The following is an 11,737-nucleotide window of genomic DNA, read 5'->3' as shown; positions in this document are numbered from 1 at the left end:
CTCCAGAGGTTCCCGAAGCAGCACATAACTCCCAGATGGGCCGCACCCTGACTGGGGAATTCTGGGAGTTGAAGTCCACCCATCTTAGCTTGAACCTATCAAGGATGAAAAACATTGTTTTATGGGCTTACTGAATGAGGTCTTCCCTCCCACAAACTAAATTAAATAGTAAAAATGGATATGGTACAATAGAACATGCATGTGAAACCAACCAAAGAACCCACAAATATGTGGTGTGAAGTTTCATCCATGAAAAGTGGTCGGTTTGGGGATTGGTGCTGATTTTTACTTCCCATTTCATTTTCTTCTGAACTTTCTTTCATTTCAGTTTGGCCACCGTTCAGGTTTTCTACCAATCAACAATCTTGTGATTTGCCTATCAGAAGCAGGTTTGCATATTATCTGCCTGGGAAATTCTCGGCACAGAATTTAATCTCCAGGTCTCAGAACATTAATTTTTACATTTAGCCACTGCAGCATCCCATCCAGCTGCAGGGACCATCTAAAGATGCCTGCAGAATAACTGGTTGGAAAGAAAGCAAATTATTTTCTGAGATTGCACAGGATAAACAGCTGCCAATATGGGTAATTTTTGAAGCCCTCTGTTGAAAGGTCGGAAAAGAAAAGCAAAAAGAAAGGAGACAGCTTCAAAATGGCTGCGAAGAAACACAGGTAGGAATTCAATGTCAAATTCAATGAACTAAGTGTTGTGGCCCGCCACAATATGTCAATGAAGACGCCATCATCCAGACCAAAGGAGTCTTTCATTGCTCCTCCAAGTAACTTCATCACTCAGAGCAAAAATTAACTATCAATTGTCTCAGATTAACAAAGTTTGGCCCAGTTACCATGATTCAACCTTTAGAGCAGAGGTGATATTCAGCCAGTTTTGACCAGTTGTGGCGAACCAGAAGCGGAAATTTTGAGTAGTTCAGAAAACCAGCAAATACCACCTCTGGCTGGCCCCGACCCATCTATTCTCTGCCCTCCCAAGTCCCAGCTGATCAACTGGGTCTTCTTCTGTTGCCCTGCACAGGGGAACGAAGCTGGAAAGCAGGTTAGGGGGGTGGGTGGAAATGGAGATTATGCTTCCCCTGCCATGCCCATCAAGCCATGCCATGCCATGCCCACAGAACCAGTAGTAAAATTTTGAATCCCACCACTGCTTTAGACCCCTGTGGCTTGGATGATGGAGTCTTCATTACATATCAGACTGCATTGGGGGGAGAAACCCCTGACGTTGGTGTAGCAAGAGTTGGTACATTTCAACAACTCGTTGACTTTCTGCCTAACTAAGTTAGCTCTGACTGAAGGAGCTGCTTGGATGAGCACTGAAATGCCTCAGATTAACAAAGATTGGTCTGGTTGCCAGGATTCAACCTTTAGGGGTGTCAAACTCGATTTCATTGAGGGCTGTATCAGGGCTGTGTTTGACCTTGGGGGGAGGCATGGTGGGCGTGGCCAGGATGGACATGGCCAGCTCAACATCACTCATGTCAGGGGCGCCTGTGATGGCCCAAGCGCTCTGCCAGTGAAAATGGGCTCCTGAGCTCCGTTTTCTGCTGTGTTGGCCTCCTGCAACCCTCTTCCAGTGAAAATGGGGCTCGGGAGGGCCACTGCCAGCCCTCACAAGCTCCATTTTCACTGGCAGAGGCACTGCGGGACAACCTTCACTGTTTCCAGGGTAGCCCTGAGGGTCAGATCTAAGCAACCTGTGAGCCAGATCCAGGCCCCGGGCGTTGAGTTTGACACCCCTGCTTTAGACAGTCTGGGTGAAGAGTTGTTCACTACTATTATATGCATATCAAGAGATGTTGACTGATGTGGGCTCCATAATCATGACTTTAATCCAGGGGTGAAATCCAGCAGGTTCTAACAGGTTCTGGAGAACAAGTAGCGGAAATTTTGAGTAGTTTGGAGAACTGGCAAATGCCACCTCTGGCTGGCCCCAGAGTGGGGTTGGAATGGAGATTTTGCAGTATCCTTCCCCTGCCACACCCACCAAGCCACACCCACAGACGTAGTAGTAAAAAAAATGAATTTCACCACCACTTTAATCTCTATTTAATAAATTTTGTTGTATACATGATGTACAATGACAATAAAGACTATACTAGAGAAAAAAGGGCAGTCTTTTAGAGTTGTATCATAGCATCTTTTGTTGTGTCTCGGACACTTTTTAAGAATTTCAGAATCCGCGAACCCCCAGTCCCTACCCCTTCTAGGAACGATGGAGGGCTTGTGGTTTGAGAAACGTTGTTCTTGGCTTTTTTGGCTGCTATGAGGATGTACTTGGTGACCATGGTGATATGGTAGGTCCTTAGTTCAGAAAGAGCAGCCACGCACTTGTTATACAGGGTCTGAAAGTCTTGGTTTCCAGAAGATAAGACATGATCCTTCAGTCGAGGGACAGACCGGATTTCTTCAATGAAGGCTTGATGGTGAGGAGGCATGTATTTTCTCATCCTGTGCAAAAATGCCGCTGGTAAAAAGATACCAAAGCAATGGATAAGTGGGGTTCAAGGCAATTTAAAATTATTGAGTCCACCTACTCAACAAATAGCCCTTTAGATATTTTAAAATCCCTCACAATTTATAGCCCACAAGGTTGATGTAGGAGAAGAGTCTGGAAAGCTATGGGGCAGAGTCAGAGGTAGGTTGCTATCGGTTTGGCCCGGATCGGCCAAAACGTTAGTAGCGGCGGCAGGAGGCTCCGCCCACCCACCTGGACGCTTCTGCACAAAAGTGTCCTGCATGCACAGAAGTGTTTTGTGTGTGCATGCAAACACGTGCAGGAGCACACCCGAACTGGTACTAAAAAAATTAGCAACCCACCTGTGGGTGGAGTGAAGCAAGTCATCAGCCTAGAGTCATTATGTTCCCATAAACAATCTAAATCCAATCCCTCTCAAACTCTGTTGACTCTTATCCAGTGTCAATTTAGCACTACACATTAGTGTCAGACCTGCAGCCATATTTCTCTTTGATCTTTGGCCTGACATACTTTCTATTATTCTACTATGCTGTTTCTATTGTGGAAAAAGGGGAGGGGGGATTGTACGGAATTAGATAATATGTAGCCATAACAAAATTCTTTCTAAAAAACCAAGGTCATCCTTTGTCTCTGCACCTCTGCACCTGACTGGAACTGTTTGGGTGGAACTGTCAGCATGGCCATGAAAGATTGGACCATGTGATGGACTTGTGGGTGTCGGGGCAAGATCTTGAACTTTCATCTGGGTGGGGAAATCTGGGAAGCTTTCAGATTTGGGTTTTCCCAGATGTGCCAACATGGCTCTCTTAATAAATTGGAACTTTGAGCAATACTTTGCCTTAGACTCTGGTTTACTTTTGGATGCTTTTCGGAACCCCGACATTTAGTTGGTTAGATTTGAGTGGTGCAGTGACCTAGAGGTGGAGGTCTTGCCTCACAATCAGGGAGCTGTGAGTTCGACCCTAGGTAGCGGCAGATATTTTTCTCTGGGCATAGTGAGTAATTATCCACTGTGAACTCTGCATTGGCAACAGGAAGGGCATCCGGCCAGTAAACACACCGCTCCGTTCAGTTGCCATGACTCCACCTCGCTGTAAGGGATTACGGGGTCATTAAAAGCCCCCCAAAAAAATTAGTTGACTAGATTCTTGTGGATAGGTTTGAGCAATAAATTTTAACACAATTTAACATATCGTGTTGATTCTTCACACCTGAAAAGCAACTTGCTAAAAGTTACAGAAATAGGTATATGGCTAAGGAAAGCTGTTCTATAGTATCAGCAACTGAGTCACTATAGACAAGCCAATACGGTACATGATGGGATTACTATCCAAATTCTTTCCATGCCTTTTCACAATCTCTTTGTTTAATTTCCATTCCGCACATCCTCTTTGATCTTTGTCAACATTCATCCTGAGCATCAAAGCTAACTTGGCAAAGGAAGAACTCTTCTTTCCTGACCTCTAATTTTCAACTTTTGAGGAGCTACAAGAAGTTTAATTAGTTTCCTCCATGGGTGAGACATCTGTAGGAGGAGGAGGAGGGAATAGAACTGGCAGAGAGAGTGAGAGAGATAGAGGTGGATCCTGGGCCATCCGTCAGCCCTCAGATGGAGAGTCAACAGCCCCCAGGTCTGGAGGGGGCTGATGAGGAATAGAAGGAACAGCTGGGTCCTGTGCCTGATGCATGGATGCACAGAAGGCAGAGGAAAGGAGAGCAGTAGAAATCTATGGGCCGATCATTGAGACAGAAGAGCCACTGCTGCTAGCGAAGCCCCACCCTAGCTCTGGGGATAAAAGGCCAGGGGGCAGAGATGAATAGATGTGGCAGACAACTATTCATCTCCCTACAGGACAGATTTGTTAACCTGCTGTGACTGAGAGACTTTTTGCCGGGGCTACTGGCGTTCCTAATAAATGAAACATTTATTTAGCTATAGAGGGTTTGTCATGTTTGGGAACTAGGTCAAGAAGAGTTGATAGATTTGGAAAACCCATTGGGGCTTTATCCTAATTGCAATACACAATGCCGGATCTACATGCAAGCAAAGGACAGCTCTTACCACTCTCTTTCTGATGTTGGATACCAAGCAGCTCATCGAAGGCATGCAGGGTGGAGCTTTGAGCTGCACTTCCTCCAGAATACGCCAGAGGCTGTTCGCAAAGGCCTTCGTACAGCAACCCTTCTGGTAACGCAGGATTATCTTTCCAACTGGAAAAGGGAAAAGGCACCGATGGGTTGCACAAAAGAGGACCAGTGGATAGCCTTCTGTAGCAGCCAATAGCAACAGCCCTTAGACTTATATACCGCTTCATAGTGCTTCACAGCCCTTTCTAAGTGGTTTACAGAATCAGCATCTTGCCCACCAACAAACTGGGTCCTCCTTTTACCGACCTCAGGAGGATGGAAGGCTGAGTCAACTTGAACCTGGTGAGATTCGATCTGCCAAACTGCAGGCAGCCGGCAGTCAGTGGAAGTAGCTTTCAGTACTGCATTCTGACCACTGCGCCACCATGACTCAGTGCCAAATAAGCAAAAGCAGCAGCAGCTAATCAGTAATGCCGAAATAATAGCCTAAGATCTAAACAGAATCAGGACAGGCCATGCCAGAACTAAGGCAAAGTTCTATGTGGGGAATAGCTGAGAGGCCGCAAGGCGATTGTGGCGCATCAGAACAAACCATAATGCATATTGTTGAAGAATGATCTGTCAGGAAATTTCAAGGCACTTGAATTGGTTATTCTACCTATCTAACCTATCTATGTTGCATGACCACAGTTTATTGGCAACTGCAACTATCTTCAGTCCCGTACTGTTGTGAATCTTTCCAATCTGGGAGAAGGAGGAGGAGGAGGAGGAGGAGGAGGAGGAGGAGGAGGAGGAGGAGGAGGAGGAAGAGGAGGAGGAGGAGGAGGAGGAGGAGGAGGAGGAGGAGGAGGAGAAGAAGAAGAAGAAGAAGAAGAAGAAGAAGAAGAAGAAGAAGAAGAAGAAGAAGAAGAAGAAGAAGAAGAAGAAGAAGAAGAAGAAGAAGCAAAATTAGAAGGAGAAGGAGGTGGGGTTGGAGGAGGAGGATAAGAATAGGAAGAAGCAGGAGGAGGAGGAGGAGGTTGGGATCTTTGGTTCTCTCTGAGCATGGTTGTTTCTTGCAGACATTTCATGACCCAACTAAGTAACATCATCAGTGGTAGAAGACAGTACTGTTTGTGGAGAAGAAGAGGAGGAAGAGGGGGAGGGGGGAGGAGGAGGATAAGAAGAGGAAGAAGCAAAATTAGAAGGAGTTGGAGTTGAAAGGGGATAAGAGGAGGAAGAAGCAAAAGGAGGAGGAGGGGGAGGAGGAGGAGGAGGAGGAGGAGGAGGAGGAAGTAGCGAAAGGAGAAGGAGGGTGGCAGCTTCAGAGCCTCCAATTTTTCTGCCAAAAGATGCATTTCAAGAGCCACAGATCAACTGCAGAGAAGCTGGTGCTCACAGAGACTCAAGCTGTGTGCAGCTCATTAGCTGACCTGTGAAGGAGGAGGAGGAGGAGGAGGAGGAGGAGGAGGAGGAGGAGGAGGAGGAGGAGGAGGAGGAGGAAGAGGAAGAGGAAGAGGAAGAGGAAGAAGGAAGCGGAGGAGGGGGAGGAGGGGAGGAGGGTGGCAGCTTCTGAGCCTCCAATTCTTCTGCCAAGTGATGCATTTCAAGAGCCACAGATCAACTGTGGAGAAGCTGGTGCTCACACAGATTCAAGCTGTGTGCAGCTCATTAGCTGACCTGTGCCACCTGCCCTCCTTGCCAGATGTTACCGAAGCACCAGGGAGCCAGCCGATCTATTTTGAGGCTGCTGTTTTATTCAAATGCTCACACAGAGCCAAAACAGAAGTGGCCTTTCTAGCAGCTGCTCAGAAGACCTGAGTTGCCCGGAGGCATTTCTCCAAGCAACAGGGAGCCCTTTTCAAGAGGTGGAGAGGTTGCATTTGGTATGCCACAGCAACAGGTGACCATGGAGGAGATGTGCCACATACTGTGAATGCCAACAGCCTCTGTTCAGACCTTTTTCCACTAACAATGCGAAGCAGCCCATTGAGGGCCTGCGTTCTCCATCGCTTCAATGCCAATCAGCAATCACAATAAAGTTAATAGATCGGCTGGAGACATGCCTTTTATTTCGGATGCTCAGATCGAGTTTCTTTGCTATTTAAATCTAAGGCAAAGAGTGGCAGCTCAAGGCTGGTGGGCTTTTGTGGACACCCCAATCTCTGAGTGGTAGAATAGAAATGGAGAAGACAAGATCTGTAGAGATTCTCCGTCATCCAGGTCATAATTGTCCCAGAGGTGCTTTTTTCAGGAGGCAATTGGACGTTCTTGTTTTTTCTCTCGAAGACATCTCGCTTCTCATCCAAGAAGCTTCTTCAGCTCTGAGAGAATAGTGGGGAATGGAAGGATTTATATTCCTTGCAGACAGCTGGTCATTTGCATCCTTTTAGAGCAGTGTTTCTCAACCTTGGCAACTTGAAGTCCTGTGGACTTCAAGTCGCCAAGGTTGAGAAACACTGTTTTAGAGGGTCGTTGAGGCCACCTGGAGGTTTATCTGTATCCTTGGGGTCACCTGAGTGGTGCAAATGGTTCCCGTAGTCTGTATATAAATCCTTCCATTCTCCAATATCCTGTCAGAGCTGATGAAGCTTCTTGTATGAAAAGTGAAACGTCTTCAAAAGAAAAAGAACAAGAAAGTCCAGTTGCCTCCTGAAAAAGCCCCTTTGGGACAACTGTGACCTGGATGACTAAGAATCTCTACAGACTTTTAGCTATACAATTTGGGATGAAGACCCTTGGAATGGTGTGGGGGTATGAACAGATTTCCAAAGAAAAAAATTGCAGACTACAGGAACCAAGGTGGTGGGGGGGAGTTTTTGCCCTCCCCAGGCTCCAGAGGCTCCCAGAGCCTCCGCATGGCCCTGCTCTTACCTCGCATCCAAAACGGGCCATGTGGAGACTCCTGGGAGGGGAGGGGAGGGGAGGGGAGGGGTGGCAGGGTCAATTGGTTCTTGCAACAACCGGTTCGATGAACTGGATGCAAAATTAACATCTGGTTCTGCCGAACCATTGCGAACTGGCTGAATCCCACCCCTGCAAAAGCCTCATCTTGTGTCAGTCACAAAGGTGTCAGGCCTGGAAGCCATCTTTTACATTGGGCCTTCAGGCCTGCTACATTTTCAAGTGGGGGAAACTGGGAGGTGGAGTTATATGGAGTATGGGAGATATATAGTCATAATAACATTCCTTTCTCAGAGTTAAGGATACCTTGCCCTGTAATTGATGTCATAATTGCAGGTAGGATTGCATTTGCCCAAAATTGGAAAAATGAAGATATCCCTATGGATGAGGATGTGATTAGGAAAATATTAGGATGTGCAGAAATGAATAGGTTAACATTTGAAATTAAAGAGAAGGAACTATCTGATTATTACAATATAATTATTTTCTCCATGGTTAGAGAATAAATATGAAAAGTGGAAGAAAGCAAAGGAGTAAAATAAGAGAATGTTTTAACAAAGCTAAATAAGTTAAGAAGAGGATTGTTACAGTATTAGGTATGGTATATATTAATATTAAGTTAAGAATAGATAAAATAATAAATATGGATGTAATTTGTAATTGTTGTTGTATAAAATATTTGCACACAATATATGTGTACCCAGATGACACACTGCTTAATGGAAGATGATGTTTGAATTAAAATAAAATGAAAATTTTATTTAAAAGAAAGGACTTGGACTTTCTTTTGGGTGGGGAAAACCTGGAGCTTTTCAGATTCAGGTTTTCCCAGATGTGCCAATATGACATCTCTAATAAAATGGAACTTTGAGGAACTCAAGCCTCTGAGTTTTCTTTCATTGGGGGTCTTACTTGGAACCCTGGCAAAATGGTTTCTCGTAACCTACTTTTATACCGGCAATCTAGCAACAAGTTTGTATTCACGTAGGGATTGTGCAATGCCCAAAGGGAGAATTTTGCTTTGTAGTCAAGTTCCACTTCCTCCTAAGTATCATTTCTTCCCCTCTCTGCTTCAACACATCCGAATTTTAATGAAGGTTTAATGAGGGGCCTTGATTAAGTGAAGGCAACACAATTAGCTAATGTGGCCTTGGGAAACCAAACATTAAGGAAGAGATTAACAGCCCCCACCCCACCCCCGGCATGCTTTGTGCAAGAGAAGGGGTCATAAAGACTTGGATTGAGAGTGTGCTGGTCAGGGGTGGGATTCATCCATTTTCCTCCTTCGTTTACAGTCCAGGCACTTTCTCAAAGCAACGCTAAGGAGTCAGAAAGGTCAGGAGGGCACTCCTCCAATTCAGATTTCGATGCAAATTCTGCACAGTTCACATGTTTGAAGTGGAGCAACAAATGAAGGCATCCTTCGTGCTGAAATCTGTCCTCTCACACCAAAGGAATGTGATTTGGGGAGGATCAAAATAATGGGGTTTAAAAACATATACAATATATTAATGGAAAATGCAGGCCAAAGGATGGGGTGAGATGAATGGTTGCTCAAGAAGAAAAGATAAGGAAGGAGGGAACGGAAAGGGAGAAGGAAGGAAGGAAGGAAGGAAGGAAGGAAGGAAGGAAGGAAGGAAGGAAGGAAGGAAGGAAGGAAGGAAGGAAGGAAGGAAGGAAGGAAGGAAGGAAGGAGAAAGGGGAAAGAAGAAGGAAGTTTAGTCCTGAGATACCCCTCCCAAAGAGGGAAGGAGGGAGGGAGGGAGGAAGCAGGGAGAGAGAGAGAAAAGGGGGATGAAGGAAGGAAGGAGAGAGAGAGAAAGAGGAAAGAAGAAAGAAATTTAGTCCTGAGATATCCCTCCCAAAGAGGGAGGGAGGGAGGGAGGAAGAAGGAAGGAAGGAAGGAAGGAAGGAGAGAGAGAGAGAGAAAGGGGAAAGACAAAGGAAGTTTAGTCCTGAAATACCCCTTCCAAAGACGGAGGGAGGGAGGGAGGGAGGAGAGAGAAAGTGGGAAAGAGGAAGTTGTTTAGTCCTGAGATACCCCTCCCAAAGAGGGAAGGAGGGAGGGAGGGAGGGAGGAAGCAGGGAGAGAGAGAAAAAAGGGGGATGAAGGAAGGAAGGAAGGAAGGAAGGAAGGAGAGAAAGAGGAAAGAAGAAAGTTTAGTTCTGAGATACCCCCCCCCCAAAGAAGGAGGGAGGGAGGGAGGGAGGGAGGAGGAAGGAAGGAAGGAAGGAAGGAAGGAAGGAAGGAAGGAGAGAGAGAGAGAAAGGGGAAAGACAAAGGAAGTTTAGTCTTGAGATACCCCTTCCAAAGAGGGAGGGAGGGAGGGAGGGAGGGAGGGAGGGAGGGAGGGAGGAGAGAGAAAGTGGAAAAGAGGAAGTTGGTTTAGTCCTGAGATACCCTTCCAAAGAGGGAGGGAGGAGGGAGGGAGGAAAGAGAGAGAGAGAAAGGGGAAAGAAGAAGGAAGTTTAGTCCTGAAATATCCTTCCCAAAGAGGGAGGTACGAAGTGAGGATAATCCTGAGCTATCCCCCCTTCCCAAACAGATAGAGAGCTTTGTAGCCTTATGTATCACTTCGGAATAAATGCTCTGAAAATTGTGAAAAGGAATAGTACATCCCAAAGGAAAATGGTAGGAACCCTTGTTTGCCATGTCTAATCAGTACAGATGTTTGGGTTAGTTCTTAGAGAACAAGGAAAGCCCCCAAGTCAGTTGGCACTGTGGGTTTTCTCAATATCAACAGTTGCTCCTCTCTACGGGTCTCCTTGGAAAATGCTTTTTAAAACCAAAGGGATGTAGCTGTACTTACCCAGAAAAAAATATTCTTGTCACTCCATAAAAGACTGAAGGATCCACATAATCTAGGAATCAGAGCACATAAAGATCAGGTCAGTTTGCCGGATATACTTAATAAGTGCAAGGTTAAGTATGAATGTAACATTTTACACTTACACAAGAAGAATCAAGTGCATAAATACAGAATAGGTGGCACATGGCTCAACAGCAATGCTGTGAGATAGAGAGTGCAGAGAAGAGCAACAAAGATAATTTCAGGGCTCTGGAGGTTAAAACATATGATGAACAGTTGCAAGAATTGGGTATGTCTAGTTTAATAGAGAGAAAGACTAGGAGAAACATGATGGCAGTGTTCCAATATCTCAGGGGTTGCCACAAAAAAGAGGGGGGTCAAACTATTCTCCAAAGCACCTGAGGGCAGAACATGAAGCAATGGGTGGAAACTAATCAAGGAGAGAAGCAACTTTGAACTGAGGAGAAATTTCCTGACAGTGAGAACAATTAACCAGGGGAACGACTTGCCTCCAGAAGTTGTGGGTGCTTCATCCCTGGAGGTTTTTAAGAAGAGACCTGCTCGAGCAGAAGACCTCCCCAAGCCCCTTTCAGCTCTGCTATTCTGCAATTCTGCATGCCTGCTCTATGGACCATCAAATATGACCTTTGTTTGTTTTCTATTGAAGACAAAGAGGATGTTTGTCCTAACCATAATTGTATTGTATTTTACTGCATTGCATTGCATTGCATTGCACTGCATTGCACTGCACTGCACTACGTTATGTTATGTGATGTGGTGTGGTGTTATGTGATGTTATGTTATGTTAAGTTACGTTACATTATGTTATCTTATACTATGCTACGTTATGCTAATTATATTGTATTGTGTTGTATATTATTGTTATGTTATGTTGTGTTGTGTTATGTTATGTTATGTTATGTTATATTGTTACATTACGTTATGTTATATTGTTATATTATATTGTTATGTTGTTATGTTATGCTATGTTATGTTATGTTACGTTACGGTATGTTATGTTATATTGTTATATTGTGTTGTGTTATGTTATGCTATATTGTTATGTTATGTTATGTTATGTTATATTGTTATGTTATATTGTTATGTTATGTTATGTTATGTTACGTTACGTTATGTTATATTGTTATGTTATATTGTTATGTTGTGATGTTATGTTATGTTACGTTATGTTACGTTATGTTACGTTATGTTATATTGTTATGTTATATTGTTATGTTGTTATGTTATGTTATGTTACGTTACGTTACGGTTTGTTATGTTATATTGTTATATTGTGTTATGTTATGCTATATTGTTATGTTATGTTATGTTATATTGTTATGTTATATTGTTATGTTATGTTATGTTACATTACGTTATGTTATATTGTTATGTTATATTGTTATGTTGTTATGTTATGTTATGTTATGTTACGTTACGTTACGGTATGTTATGTTATATT

At 44.3% G+C, this 11,737-nt stretch overlaps 1 protein-coding gene across 1 annotated transcript in view; it reads right to left on the bottom strand.

The window, feature by feature from the left end:
• Positions 1 to 2,049: 2,049 nt before the first annotated feature.
• The window catches only part of IDO2 (indoleamine 2,3-dioxygenase 2), a 30,192-nt gene continuing 20,504 nt past the window's right edge, over positions 2,050 to 11,737 (bottom strand). The window contains exons 8-10 of the mRNA XM_087706122.1: positions 10,276 to 10,327; positions 4,557 to 4,705; positions 2,050 to 2,482 (exon numbers count right to left, since the gene is read on the bottom strand). Of these exons, the coding sequence (XP_087562248.1) occupies positions 2,136 to 2,482; positions 4,557 to 4,705; positions 10,276 to 10,327 (548 nt within the window). The 3' untranslated portion in view covers positions 2,050 to 2,135. The remainder of the gene's footprint in view (positions 2,483 to 4,556; positions 4,706 to 10,275; positions 10,328 to 11,737) is intronic.

Source organism: Thamnophis sirtalis, unplaced genomic scaffold (genome assembly GCF_051295495.1).
Source record: "Thamnophis sirtalis isolate CommonGarterSnake01/CBP01778 unplaced genomic scaffold, rThaSir2_p1.2 scaffold_2, whole genome shotgun sequence".
Taxonomy (NCBI): Eukaryota; Metazoa; Chordata; class Lepidosauria; order Squamata; family Natricidae; genus Thamnophis; species Thamnophis sirtalis.
Note: the sequence above shows the minus strand (reverse complement) of the source record. Positions and strands in the feature narration are given on the sequence as shown.